Source organism: Falco cherrug, chromosome 1, assembly GCF_023634085.1.
Source record: "Falco cherrug isolate bFalChe1 chromosome 1, bFalChe1.pri, whole genome shotgun sequence".
NCBI classification, from domain to species: Eukaryota; Metazoa; Chordata; class Aves; order Falconiformes; family Falconidae; genus Falco; species Falco cherrug.
In genome coordinates, this window is record NC_073697.1 from 48,886,470 (window position 1) to 48,899,658 (window position 13,189).

Below are 13,189 nucleotides of genomic sequence, written 5' to 3' on the forward strand. Positions count from 1 at the left end.
CTTGTTTGTGCAGGCATCTGCAGGGGGATATAAGCACTTCTCTTTTTCTCAGTTACCTTTTTGAATGTTTATGCCTGCTTTGAGATACAACAAAGATGACTATACTCACTGCTTTGTTTTCTTCAAAAAAGCTGAGTCAGCCAAGACAATAAATTACTTTTGGTTGACAAAAATAGAGTGGCTGAGCTTCACAAAAAGCCAAAGGGAAGAACTGAACTGTTAAATTTTTGAGGCTGACTTCCTTGAGAGGTGTTTTGGAGTTTTTTTGAGGTTTTTTTTGTTTCCTGTGGGACACTGGAGAAAATGTTGACTATAAGATGCTCTTCTAAATATTTCCGATTTTACAAACGCTTTACACAAAAGTGTGCGAATACACTTTCTCTGATTTCAGTTAGATCACATCGATGGGAAAAATATTACATCATTTAATACCCATTGTTCCTTTGCTTAGTAAAGAAGCCAAGAGAAATAGAAAACCTCCTGCCAGAATACATACACTGGTAGCTTGCAGAGCTAATAATACCATTGTGAATGCTGTACTGAAGCATTTGGAGCTCGAGCCACAATGCATTTGTTTTTCAAATGTTGTGAAATAGCTACTAACTTTGGCAGCTATTCAGGACATTTCCACCCACTTCCAGCTGGTGGTTTGGTACATACAGATTTTTCATAATTGCTGCATTGTAATTTGCACACTTCCATATGTTTTGTACCTCTGTTAGCCACAATTTCAACTGTTTTCCGCTAGGCGACAATAGATACCTGTGCAGTTAACTTATTTCCCCCCCACCCCTTTTCTGTAACCCCTCCTGTTTTATTTCTTTTCCTGAATGAACCATCTGTAAGTCACAGTAGAACCATTCAGTGCCTAAAATCTAAATACAGTTCTGAGAAGCAAACTTTCACTCTGTTTTACAGGCCCCAAATCTGATTTTTAAGGGGGTTGGTTTACTACTGGCCTTACGTATTCATCATAGAATATTTTACTGACTTCTGTTTTCCAGTCACAAAAAAAAAAAAAAAAAAAAAAAAAAAAAAAAAAAATTTGCACTTTCCTGTGTTAATTATAAGCATAGTTATTGTTGCTGGGTAGCTGCTGGCTCTCTGCACTGCAATTAGCCAGAATCTCTCTCCTCTAAGTACATTACTGTCGATCATTGCTTCATGCTCAGTACTGGAGGAGACTCCACAGTGTTTTTATATCTGATGGGCACTACTGATGTGCAGAAATACAACTAGGGAAACTATAATGATGTTAACTGCTCTGCATCTGTGCATGATGTGTGACAGCAGACATTTTCTATTCCTGCACTGAATAACAAAATCATATGAGTGCTCAAATGTTGAAAACACTTGTGAACTAAATTCATTGTAGACTTATGAACATACAGATCAATTTGGTTTTAAAATTCTATTCCTTTCAAAGCTAGAGATTTTACTCTTTCCAGACATTTCCTGATTATTCCCAAGTGTCCCTTTCTTCCCAACTGTTGTACTGGTTTTTATTAGTTGTCTGTTCAAGGACATTGGATATAAAAGGACTGTGGTCTTTTTAAAGTAAACAATCAATGCCTGAAAAAGGTGGTGTGAATTACAAAAACTGTATTCTCCTCTGAGTGTTTTTTTCTCTATTAGATCAGTGTGCTGTTGGAACCTTCCTCCACCAAGCTGCTTTTGACTGTAGACAACAGATTTAACATAGATCAATCTAACCTCTGAGCAGAAGAGGTGATAGCTCTTAGGTGGAAGCTGCCCAGATGTTCCTACGTTGTCAGTTTGCCAGCACCTGTAAAATCGTACCCATGCCTGTAATATTTTTAAGAGCCTGGCTTCACAGAGAAATGAGATATCCACCATTGACTCATCTTTTGGTCCTTCATTTCTTTCCTCAGTAATTTTTGTAGTCATTGGCAGTCTGGTCAACGTTGACTCAGTTAAGTTTCTAGAACAAGAAGTGCTTACAGCCCCTGAAGATTCTTGTTAGCTAGACAGCAGCTGGGCAGCTGTGCCTGTGCTTGCCTTTTTCTTCTGTCAATGAACAGCAGCCTTTAATTAGCCTAATCAGGACCCACAGAGCCTGGGACTCACTGTAACATTAGCCATCTTTTTCCTGGCCCCCAGTAGGTAGGAACCCTGGGAAACAGGTCAAGGTATTATTGGAAGGTAAATAATGGACGTGATGGGGGGCTGAGGTTACAACAGTTCAGGGAATACACAGGCACTGGAAATTAGGCTTCATTTGTCCTGCTAGTAACAGAATTGCTTGTTCTCTCTTGTATTGCAGTCCACTAAAATCTACTATTACAGTAGTTTTGGGTCAGCATATATTTAATAAAACAACTGATGTAACACAAACATTTGAAATAGAGAAATACATCTTGCATCCTCAATATTCTGTGTTCAACCCTACCGAACATGATATTGGTGAGTATTTTTGTTCTTTTATTTTCTGTTTACGCAACTTAGTTTCAAGTTTAGTTGCTCTGTCAAAAACTGCCTTCACAGTGGAAAAATCGTAGATATTAGGAGAGGCTTTCAAATGCAGAGGATTCTGTTTTACTGGAGTTATAACAGCATCTGAAAGCTAGACAAATTCAGATGAGAAATAAATTGCAAATTTAAAATAATTATGATAATTAGCCTTTGGAGCAATTTACCTAGAAGTATGGCAGATTCATCATCACTTCAAGTCTTTGTGCAATTAGGTATTTTTTAAACTGAACCAGAAACTGTGGGCTTGATGCAGGAATTGCTTGGTAAAATTCTATTGTCTGTATTGTATAGAGGATCTGACTAGATTAATATAATAACCCCATCTGCTCTAAAAATCCATGTTACTAAGAATCATTTTTCACGCTGAGACAGATTTAAAAATCAGCTGTCTTATCAGTCAAAAGTTAAATGCCCTTCTGATTGACCTTCTATTAGAATGACAATGGAACAGCAACTCACTTCATATTTTCTGATCCACTCTTGCAGAAGGTGGCACATCCCCCAGGGTATCACGCTGTGTGAGCACTTTGTCTATGAGACTATTTAACAGCCTGGTATCAGGGATATTTCAGGTCAGGCATGTTCTGGCTTTTTAGCTCCCAGATGGTGAATATTTTCCACTTTGTAGCAAAAAGCATTCAGATTCTGTGTTGGTAGGATGTCACAGCATACTGGGAGACAAGCTGGATTTGGGGTATTACTTTGCTCTGAAATATTCTGGTGTAAACCACTGTTGGCACTTTGAGATCTCCTAACTTTTTTAATTACTCTGAAATTCAGCGTGCCTTGCTGACGTGCAGTGTCCAAATCTAGGGTCAGGTGAACTAGGGGTGCCTAAGACGAGCCCAACTGCAAAAACAAACAAAAAGGTAGAAATGGGGGAAAGATATGGGGACATGTTCTGCCCTGTCAGTGGTTTCTACTGAAGCAGCAGAAGCGTTATTTCCTGCTGAAAATGCTTTTCTAAAGGAAACAAACTACCATATGAACATTTTCTGGGAAGTTTGGGGGATTCAGAAAAAGGCAAAATTGGTGGGGAAGAGGAAGAAGGCAAAGAAGAGCAAACTGCTGAGTGTTGAAGTGGTTTGTGTGGGCTTCTCAGCCTGTGAGATACTATTCACATGTTCCACAAAGGCCAAAAATTATAGCTGGTAGATAAAAAAGACTATTCAGTGGGATCTCTTACTTTCTACACAGCTGTGCTCAGAAAACCTGGAGCTTCTAAAAGCTGTGATGTGAAGCTTTAATAGATGTGTTCACATCACATCAGCTCTGTCTTTGAGCAGTGTGCCCAAACCCAACATGCTGCCCTTGTTACTCCAAGTGCAAAGTCCCCTCTGTTGCTCTACAGCCAAACACAGGGGGTTTGCTATAGGGGAACCAACATTTCTTCTACTTTTGACATCTTTTTTCAGTATCAAGCTTATGATACTACACAGCTCTGTATTTACACTGTTTTCAGCCCCATGAGGGGGTAGTAAAGGTTGTGTAATTCTTTGTAGCTTTCAGAAGCTTGGTTTTGAAATATCCCGTTTTGGGGGTTTTTATTCCTTAATTTTCAAGATCCTGAATTTTGCTGAACTCAGTGATGAGAGAACACAAAATACACCAACACTTGCAGTAATTAATTTTTTAAATCAAATTGGAATTAGGCAGCTGGCCAGAATTTCAGAAGCAGTGAGCACTTGCACATCCCACTTATTACAGCTGAAAGTTGTGGATATGTCACTGTTATTTAACTTTAAGGTGGGAGGAGACATATGTATTTTCTACCTCCCTCCTTCTCTACAGAGGCAGTGAAGCAAAATCTGCTCAGTGAGTGCAGCATAAAATAAATATTCCCACAAGGGGTGTAGCTGACTGTTTCAGCCTTCAATTTGCTGTGAAATCAGGTACTGTTGAGATGAGTCTGTCTGTCTTTGATTGAAATAACTTAATTAAGAGAGGCTTAGGGGATAATTAAAGTTGTATCTGAGACCCATTGCTGCCAATCCCATCAAAGAAAGGGAGCAGTTGCTTTATTCCTCCTGTATTTTCTTTCTGCAGCTTTGATTAAGCTGAAGAAGAATGGCCAACGTTGTGCAGTCAAGTCCCAGTTTGTTCAGCCCATCTGCTTGCCAGAAAGTGACACTGTTTTCCCTGATCAGTTCAAATGTCAGATTTCTGGATGGGGACACAAGCATGAAAGTGAGTAAAATGAGAGTTGGTGTCTGCAGAAAAAAAAATGATGATGACTAAAACATAATGTTCATGTATATGTTATACAACTGATAGTTTGGTAAAACATTTTCCAAGGGACTTCTGGTGGCATTCTTTTTACCCGCCTTTAGATGTGTACAACATGTACAACTGAAATAGTCATCCTGAACGTCCTTTATAGTCCTTGGAATGTGGAGTGTGGTTCCCTTGACCAAATGTGTGTGTCTATTTTAGGCTGAGATGAGCTATGAGCTAGCTAGGTCTCTGTGGACTGGGAGGGGAGCAAGTAGCTTAGTTATAGGTGCCAACAACTTAACACTTAGTCGAGTGAATCCCACCCCTGATTTCTCAAGGTAGATATCAACGACTGCAAAACAAACACAATCAACTTACTAATCTGTGATGGAGGAGATAGATCTTTACCTTCGCCAGCAAGAAACTTTGGAATCATCTACAGGAGACAGACTTTTAGCTAAGAAATGTTTACATCCAGCTTGAGAAACGTGGAAAATCCATCCCATCCTTTCAGATGAGGATTTTCAGGATTATGAGGATTGGCTATGCTTTGATGTGGAGACAGCAGAGACCTATGTAGATAGATGAACAGGATGGGGGAGCTGGCTGTCTCATTTCAGTAAGAGATTCAGTATGAGCAAACCTTGTCCTGGTCTAAATGTGTAGTCTAAAGGCAAAAAGAGGTAATGGAGCTTTTGATAAGTTGATGATTTAATATCGCATCTGGAAAAAGGAGAGGACAGGAGTGTGGGGGGACTGTTCCTGAACCTCTAGGAAAGGAGAGAACCCAAAGTGGCTCAATGTCTGGACATGGCACACTGTTATTTTAAAGGGCATGGAGTCTGACTGGAAGTTATCTGATCACTAGAAAAAATATTGTTTTTTAAAGAGATCCACAACACTAATGTGACTGAGAGGTGTTAAATATGTTTATATGCAGTATTGTGCATTGTGTTTCCATGTTATGCTCTTTGCATTCTAAAAAAATTACTTTCTTCTGTGCATTTTTTTTAAAGACATATCTGGTTATTCAAATGTCCTGCAAGAAGCACTGATTCCAATTATTCCTGAGGAGAAGTGCAGAAGCCCTGAAATTTATGGAACAGAAATCACTGAAAATATGTTCTGTGCTGGCTACTTCGATAGCAAATCTGATGCTTGTCAGGTAATGTTGTGAGTCATCTCTAGGCAAAGAATCTAACTGTATATTATTGCCAGGAATGTTACAGTGTTGCAGTGCTTACTTTTGACATTACAGTGTTCCTAAAGAAAAGAAACATTCTTTAAAAAAAAAATAAACTTATGTGACTGCACTGTTTACTTCCACCTTCATTTTTAAATCTGTTCAATGTCAATTAAGTTCTACAGAAGGGCAAAACACCTCCAGGGTGTTATATTCCCCCTACCTTCAAAAAGGTGGTTGCGATGCACTGGAGGGTGAGTTGCTTTAGCAGCTGCCTGAGCTTGCAGTGTGATGGCAACTGTTAGCTGGCCAGCTGGCAGGGGTGCGCTGGCAGGCCAGCCACCAGGTACTGGTGTGGAGCCAAATCCCCGAGCTGCTGCCTCTTGCCTGAATGGAAGTAGGTATACCTGGCTAGGAGGTGGGGAGCAGTGCTGAGGTTTGGAGGAGGAAGGAGCTGAGGTTAGTGTAGTGGATGGGATTTAATGGTGTAGAATATCAGTCAAATGTTTCATGACTTCTGTCCTTCGCCTTCGTGGAATGACCTCATCATGCTCTTAATACTTTGCATCTCTTTTTGAATTATGTCACACCTTGGCTCTGAATAAGGATGCAGATTGTTGTGGTGGTAGATAAGACTATTTTTTAAGTGTAGCATCAGATTATTCCTTACATAAACCTTCAGATTTTATCTTCTGTTCAGTTGTAAGGAGGAGGGTCATGTCTATTAGCATAAATTTGGGAACAGGCAGAACATAGCTAATAGTTGACAGTGAGAGTAAGTAAAGCAAAAAAAAAAAAAAAAAAAGTATACTGCGTGCCAGAACCCCTATAGTGATCATAAAAATGTCCGAAGAAAGGTGTGAAGAATGAAATGGCAGCAGCCAGCAGTGGCTCAGCGCTTCCAGGCCAGGGCTGAGAACTGATTGTAGTTGTTGGCTGCAACTGTTGGTACTGGCCAGAGAACTAGAAACTACCTCGTTTGCTCAGTTTTCCTTGCCTTATCCAGGAAGCACAAATCCAAGACACAGCATTATAGCAGATTCTTACTCCCTGCCATGGAAAAACAGTTGATCAGGAATGACAGAAAGAAAGGAGAACGTGGGGGGAAGGAAAGTGGAGCTGCAGAAAGACAAGGGGTCAGGAGAGAGTTGCGAAGACTGAAAAACAGTGATTTAGAGTTACCGAAGTTGTGGAAAAACAGTGCTTATGACATGAAATCATTATTAGTGAATCAATATTTATTTTTTTTTCCTGTTGGTGGACTTGTAGCGTGGTCTAAGGAGAAAGTGTGTAGATCTCTTAATGTCACAACAAAAGTAGAAGACCTTTGAGTTTTCTTCACGTATGCTTAGGAAATCAAACTATAAACCATCTGTTATGTACAAAAATATTTCAATACCAAGAAATGCCAAGCAGAAAATGTGTTCTGCTTGATTATTTTTTAAAGATTTTATTGGACACTTTTGGTTTTTTTCATCAGTGCACTGATACCAAAATTGTAATCAATGAGATGAGTTGTGGAGAAATAAGCAAGGTTCTGAGAAGTAAATTGATCTCAGATGCAAGACTTAATTCGATGTTCCTCATTTATTATAGAAATCTTCTAGTATAAAGGCAACACAATTTTCCTACTTATTTTGCTCTCTGGTGATTTTCTTTTTAAATAGGAAAAAGTATATTTCTCCTTAGTCTCAAGTAACTGGAGTGGTGGCTTCTTTTACTAAGTCATTTTCATCTCTTTAGAAAGTCAGTCTAAGAGTAATAATAATAAAAAAACCCTTTCCTGAATGCTTGCAAGCTTTTAATAAGTAGAAGTGTTCCAAATTCATCCTTGCTGTAGTGTGTCATCAAACATTAATTTGGTCTTATTTTCGGTTTATGATTTTAATGACAAGGTAAATGCTCAGTAGCATCGAATTCAAAGGATGTAAAACCCCCATATGCCACATAAAATTATAGCATCCCACGGTCACATGGAAAAGTGTGTATGTATGCAACACCCTTCTTCTGAAACCTTACATGATCTCTGACAGTTGCAATAAACTGCGTTGAGAAACTGTCCAAATATTCTCTGCCTTACATAACCCATCCATGCAGTGTCCATATCACTAGGTAGCGTAAGCGTCAAAGACTTGCTGACTCCCATTGAAGGTGACCCAAATTAACTGTGCTCTTCAGTAGGTGTCTGAATCGAAAAGAATTTCAGCTTTTTAAAGAAAATCTGATATTTTGATACTTCTGTTCAGTGTGGAATTAAAAAATCCACCACTACTATATTAGAGATGCGTATGACTGAAAAACCCATTCTATAATGAAACTTCAGTAGACCACTGCTTCCGAATTATTTTTTTCAGTTTAAATCTCACATGAAAATATTCTTAATTTAAGACTTTCCAAAACTGATCCTTTTTTTGGACTGCTTTCTATCAAATGAGATAATCTTTGCTTACTTTTAACACAGGGAGATTCTGGTGGACCTCTGGCCTGTGAGAAAAAAGAAATCTCTTACCTCTATGGAGTTATCAGCTGGGGAGATGGCTGTGGGAGAGTGAACAAACCTGGAGTATATACACGAGTGACAAACTATGTAAACTGGATTAATGAGAAAATAGCACCTCGAAAAACATTGAACAGTTAGATACGCTACCATTTGAAGCAGGGTTCAGGAGTCTTTTGGTTTCATTAAAGTGGCATAAATATTTTATTATATGCTAGTATGAAAACTGTCATGGTATTCCTTAGCAATTCCAAACCAGACCACCAAAAGTAGGCCTACTCCATCTGATGTCAGCATCCTTGACCTAGAACTTTAGGGCTGTGGACTGCTCAATATACAAGACTGTCTCTTTGGCTTAATAAAAAAAAACCATGTCCAAGAGTGCACCAAAATCTACAACTGTTTGCCTGCTTGGTAGATTACATAAAAAGTGATTTGAATGTGTTTATGCAGCTTCTGGTGGAGCTGTCATCCCCCAGCCCAACCTGTAACAACATTGTCCTTGTATTCTCAGATGAGATAAATAAACAGGAGGAGCACAAAAACTGAAATCCCTCCCCAGCCCAGCAAGTGATCTCTTGAAGTTGATTGAGAGAAACCAACAGAGCAATGAATGCAGGTGAAGCTGCTCCTCAGCTAACTGCAACAAATCAGTTCTGGGGAAAAAAACAGAGGGTTAGGTTTTGATTCAGCTGAACATGTAAGTATATTTTCATGTTCCACTGACATAAAGGCAGGAACATGCCTCTGAGCTCTGCTGAATCTGGTGTGCAATTTTCCAGCAGGGTAATGCAACACCTCCTGAGAGTACAAAGATTCCTGCTGAAAAATGTTGGAAGTCAGAGCACTTGATTTCAGGCCGATGCAGTTAGGACATTTTGCAGACTGTGAGCTGCTCCTCACGCTGAAGACAGCAGCGGAAACACTTCACCTTGATGATAAGTGCCTAAGTATTTCTTAAATTTGACAGTGTTTTGAAGATGTCTTAGATTTTGTAGTAACAAGTTGTTCAACTATTTAGATAATTCAGAAAGGAGGTTTCTCTTAATGGATTTTTAAACTGGATGGCTGGGGAAGCAGCCTGACATTTTCCTTGGGGATTTGGTGATATCATAAACCACAGGCTTTGCTGTCATGGTCTATGGAATGTGAATAATCAAAGAAATTATTACAATATATAGCCATTTAGAGGCTGTGGACTCAGCTGTGCTAGCAAAAGAGGCAGCAAATGATTCAAGAAAAAAAAATAATCTGATGAAGAACAGAAAATTACTACTTTTTTTTTTTTTTTAATACAGGGAACCTTTAGCCATGTCAGATGTACACGTTTGGAGATGTTGATGTGAAATGTATTTCTTCTCTGATAGCAAACATTTTTCAATTGTTTTAAGTGTTTTCAATTGTCTTAAGTGTTTCAAGCAAAGCTGTGCTTTAAGATATGAAATTTTAAAGTGGCACCTAGATACTCAGATATGTGTTTTGTTTTGTAGTACTGGCAGTGGGTTTCTTAGCTGTGGTGAATGATTTCTGCAGTTAAAAGAAACTTTGTAAGGAAAAATAATCAAAACCTGAATTTGCATAAGTACAAATGTGTAACAATGCTAATCTAGATAAATGATGTAAGCTGTTTAATAAAAATGTTTACCCTCTGTTTCTTGGACTTGGACTGTTATGTATAAAGTTACAAATAAATCTTTGAATCCCTCTGGAGGTTGTTCAACAGGTTGAGAACTGGCAGGAAAATGAAGTAACACTTCTCTGTGCTGGAACGCATCTGAAAAGCTCTGCATAAGGATCAGTTTCAGCTGGTGGTGCTCCCAGTTCTGTGCAAGTGTCGCACAGATTTCCAGTAGACAGATGTAAAAGTTTGGATATGATTTTCAGCTGTGAATACTGTGAATACTAAGATCAAAGTCTTTAGTTTGTTTTTCTGAAGTACTAAACGCTAGCTTGAAAGATTGAGATCCACCTCTGGGGTCTTGATTCCAAAACAAGCTGAAAAGTCTTGTTTGGTTTTGCCTTCCTGGACATTTGCAGGACGAGTCTGGCTTGTTAACTCCATGAAATGAATGCAACTGTGTAACAAGACTAACTGTACCTGCTGCTGAAAGACAAGTACCAAATCAGCATGAAGGAACTTTTCACTCTTCTTTGGGAGGGAATCATTTGGAACAGGTTTCCACACAAAGCTTATGCCATTCTGAACGTCCATATCTGTTCTGTGACTACAGTTTCACTTTGAAATTAATATCCATCCACACTGTGCATACTTTTGATCTGGCAGTTTTGTGTTATATATGTTCTCCCAGTCTTGTCTTGTTGTAAAGAAAGTGGCTGTTTGATAGGAAAGGTGTTAGACTGGTGTTTCTGACAATTTGTGTAGAGCTTTTTAGCTGTCCTGTTTTCAAAATCCACGCTGCTTATATCAGTATATAGCAACACCAACACAATCAATAAAACATTTTCTTAATATATTGAGTGCTCACAAGTGAAACAGTGTCAAAGGTCTAAATGACAAATCTTCAGTTGATACTGCCATTCTTTGCATGCATCAAAATTAATTTGTGGCTTTCAAAGCAGCCTGTTTGTCCACTGTTACTGCATTGATTTGATGGAACTAAATTTCATCACTTGAGCATCTGCTGTACGGTGACTAGCACTGTGTTAAACCCACAAACCCAGACGACGGGTGGCAAGGAAATGTCCAGGTTAAGTGAGGGGTCCTTGCCTGTCCTTTCACACCCCTGACATTGGTCACATCCCTATGGGGCACTCCAGCACCTTTTGTCTTTCTGTTGAGCATTACCTCATGGAAACTCGTCCTCCATGTTTTTCTCCTCCCTTCAAGTGCTGATCACTTCGGTTAAAATAAAAATCCACCTTAAATTTACTGGTGAAATTTTATCTGATATTTTTCTTAACATTTCTACTGGAGTTGAATTAGAATGCAAAGCCAGTTGAACAAACACATTCCAAATTCATTATGAAACACACTTAAAGAAGGTTTTATTAAATTATATGTTATTCCATGCAAACTGACCGATTCAAAGGAAGGAAATAAATGCAAACATCTAAAAAAACCCTTCTATTATGCTATTGAAAGAAAAATGTGCTGTGGTGCTGTTTAAAAAAAGCTAAAGAACTAATTACCATCAAATAAGATGCAGTAGGAATATTTTTAGAATAATGGACTCTAATTAGTCCATTGCTCGTTGAAATAAATCTGAGGACATCATTAGCACATCTTATTGTATTAATTGTAGCTGCTCTGGGTTTGGTATAAGTGGGTTGTTATCTTGTGACAGTTGCATTGCAAATAATAATAATAATAATATAAAACCGAGAGTATTTTTATCTGGGGTAGTTGGCTGTATGTCTTCTGGGAGCCAAGGGGAGCAGTAATTACACCTTTTGAAAGAGAAATTTGGGCGTTGCAAGGAAGCCGCTGGTGCGGGGGAGGGGGTGTTCCTGCCCGCCAGGCCCCGCTCCGCGGAGAGGGCACAGCGAGTCCGGCCCGGGCTTTCCCGCCGCCCCCGGGCGCAGCGCTGCCGCGGCGGTCAGCTGCAAAGGCCGGAGCCGGATCGGGGCGGGGGGCGGCGCTCGGCACCCCGCCGGGGTCGCGGCCGGAGGCAGACCCGGTGGGGCGCTGTGCCTCGACTTGCGTCTCCCGCTGCCGAAACCCTGGAGACAAAATAATTAACACAAAAATAAATAAATAAAAATACCCCAAACGCCCCAGTAAAATACATGAATAAAGGAGGAGTGCAAAGCCCCCCGTGGCCCCTCAGCCGGCAGCCGCCCCGGGCCGCGCCCGGTGGGGCAGGGGGCGCTGGGGAGGGCCGGGCGGCGCTGGCCGCTCGCCCGCGGCGCTGCCTGTGCCTGCGCGGGGACCTAATAAAGCTATTTTGAAAGTGACCCCTCGGCCAGAGCGCGGGGAGGGAGCAGCGAGCCGGGCGCAGCTGTCCGGAATCATGACTGAAGATGACGGATTCCGTGGTGGTGGAGGGTCACGTCAAGTTGAGAGATGGAAAAAAGGTCCCCGCTCCTGGCGCCCCTTCGGCCCGGCCCCGCGGCGGGCAGGGGCCGGGGGTCCCCGACCGACACCCCCCTCCCCAGGAGGGAAGAGAGCCCGCTCTTCCCTCCTCCGGCCCTGGCTAACCCTCTCCTTTTGCCTCTCGTTGCAGTGGAAGAGTAGGTGGCTGGTGCTGCGCAAGCCCTCCCCGGTGGCAGGTAAGAGGGGGCCCGTCCCATGGGGGGCGGCAGCTGCGGGGGCGTCCCTCCGGCCACCCCGCGGTGGGGGGACAGGGTTTGGGGCCCCGGGGCAGGGACTTTACTAGGGCTCCCCTGGAGACTAGCTGCCGCCGGAGATCGCCCTCGGCGGGACGCTCCTTGAGCCGTCGCTGCTCTTTCAATTTTCTTTTTTTTTTTTTTTTTTTTTTAACTTTTTTAAATCGGGGGAGCGGGCTGTAAATTATGTGGCAACGAACCAGGCGGCCTAATATAGGAGACGGCTGCTGCCTGAGCCCCCCGAGCGTAATGAGGGCGGAGGCGAGGGGAGAGCGCGGAGCGGAGCTGCGGCGTCTGCTCACGCCGGGGGCAGCTCTTCCCTCAGCGAGGCCGCGGGCGGGCGCGGACCCACCGCCCCCTCAGCGGCTGGCGGGAGCCTTGGGCCCGTGCCCCCGCGTAACGCCCGCCCTCGGTTTTTGAGTAGCTTCGTGTCAGGCGCTGACTAAAACCAAGGGGAAAGGTGACTCTTCAAGGCACAGCTAGTTGGCTCTGGCTTCCATTTAAAATGCATTTTT

General features: G+C 41.6%; 2 protein-coding genes across 5 annotated transcripts in view; both read left to right on the forward strand.

The window, feature by feature from the left end:
• Positions 1-10,038, forward strand: part of HGFAC (HGF activator) — a 42,440-nt gene extending 32,402 nt beyond the window's left edge. Inside the window, exons 11-14 of one of the 2 annotated variants that reach the window (XM_027815509.2) lie at positions 2,285-2,424; positions 4,540-4,680; positions 5,724-5,880; positions 8,352-10,038. In XM_027815509.2, coding sequence (XP_027671310.1) covers positions 2,285-2,424; positions 4,540-4,680; positions 5,724-5,880; positions 8,352-8,442 — 529 coding nt within the window. In that variant the 3' untranslated portion in view covers positions 8,443-10,038. The remainder of the gene's footprint in view (positions 1-2,284; positions 2,425-4,539; positions 4,681-5,723; positions 5,881-8,351) is intronic. The other variant, XM_005446437.3, reaches the window with a different exon arrangement.
• A 1,981-nt stretch (positions 10,039-12,019) lies between these two features.
• The window catches only part of DOK7 (docking protein 7), a 78,567-nt gene continuing 77,397 nt past the window's right edge, over positions 12,020-13,189 (forward strand). The window contains exons 1-2 of one of the 3 annotated variants that reach the window (XM_055700686.1): positions 12,020-12,422; positions 12,572-12,617. In XM_055700686.1, coding sequence (XP_055556661.1) covers positions 12,369-12,422; positions 12,572-12,617 — 100 coding nt within the window. In that variant the 5' untranslated portion in view covers positions 12,020-12,368. The remainder of the gene's footprint in view (positions 12,423-12,571; positions 12,618-13,189) is intronic. The other 2 variants (XM_055700677.1, XM_055700681.1) reach the window with 2 other exon arrangements.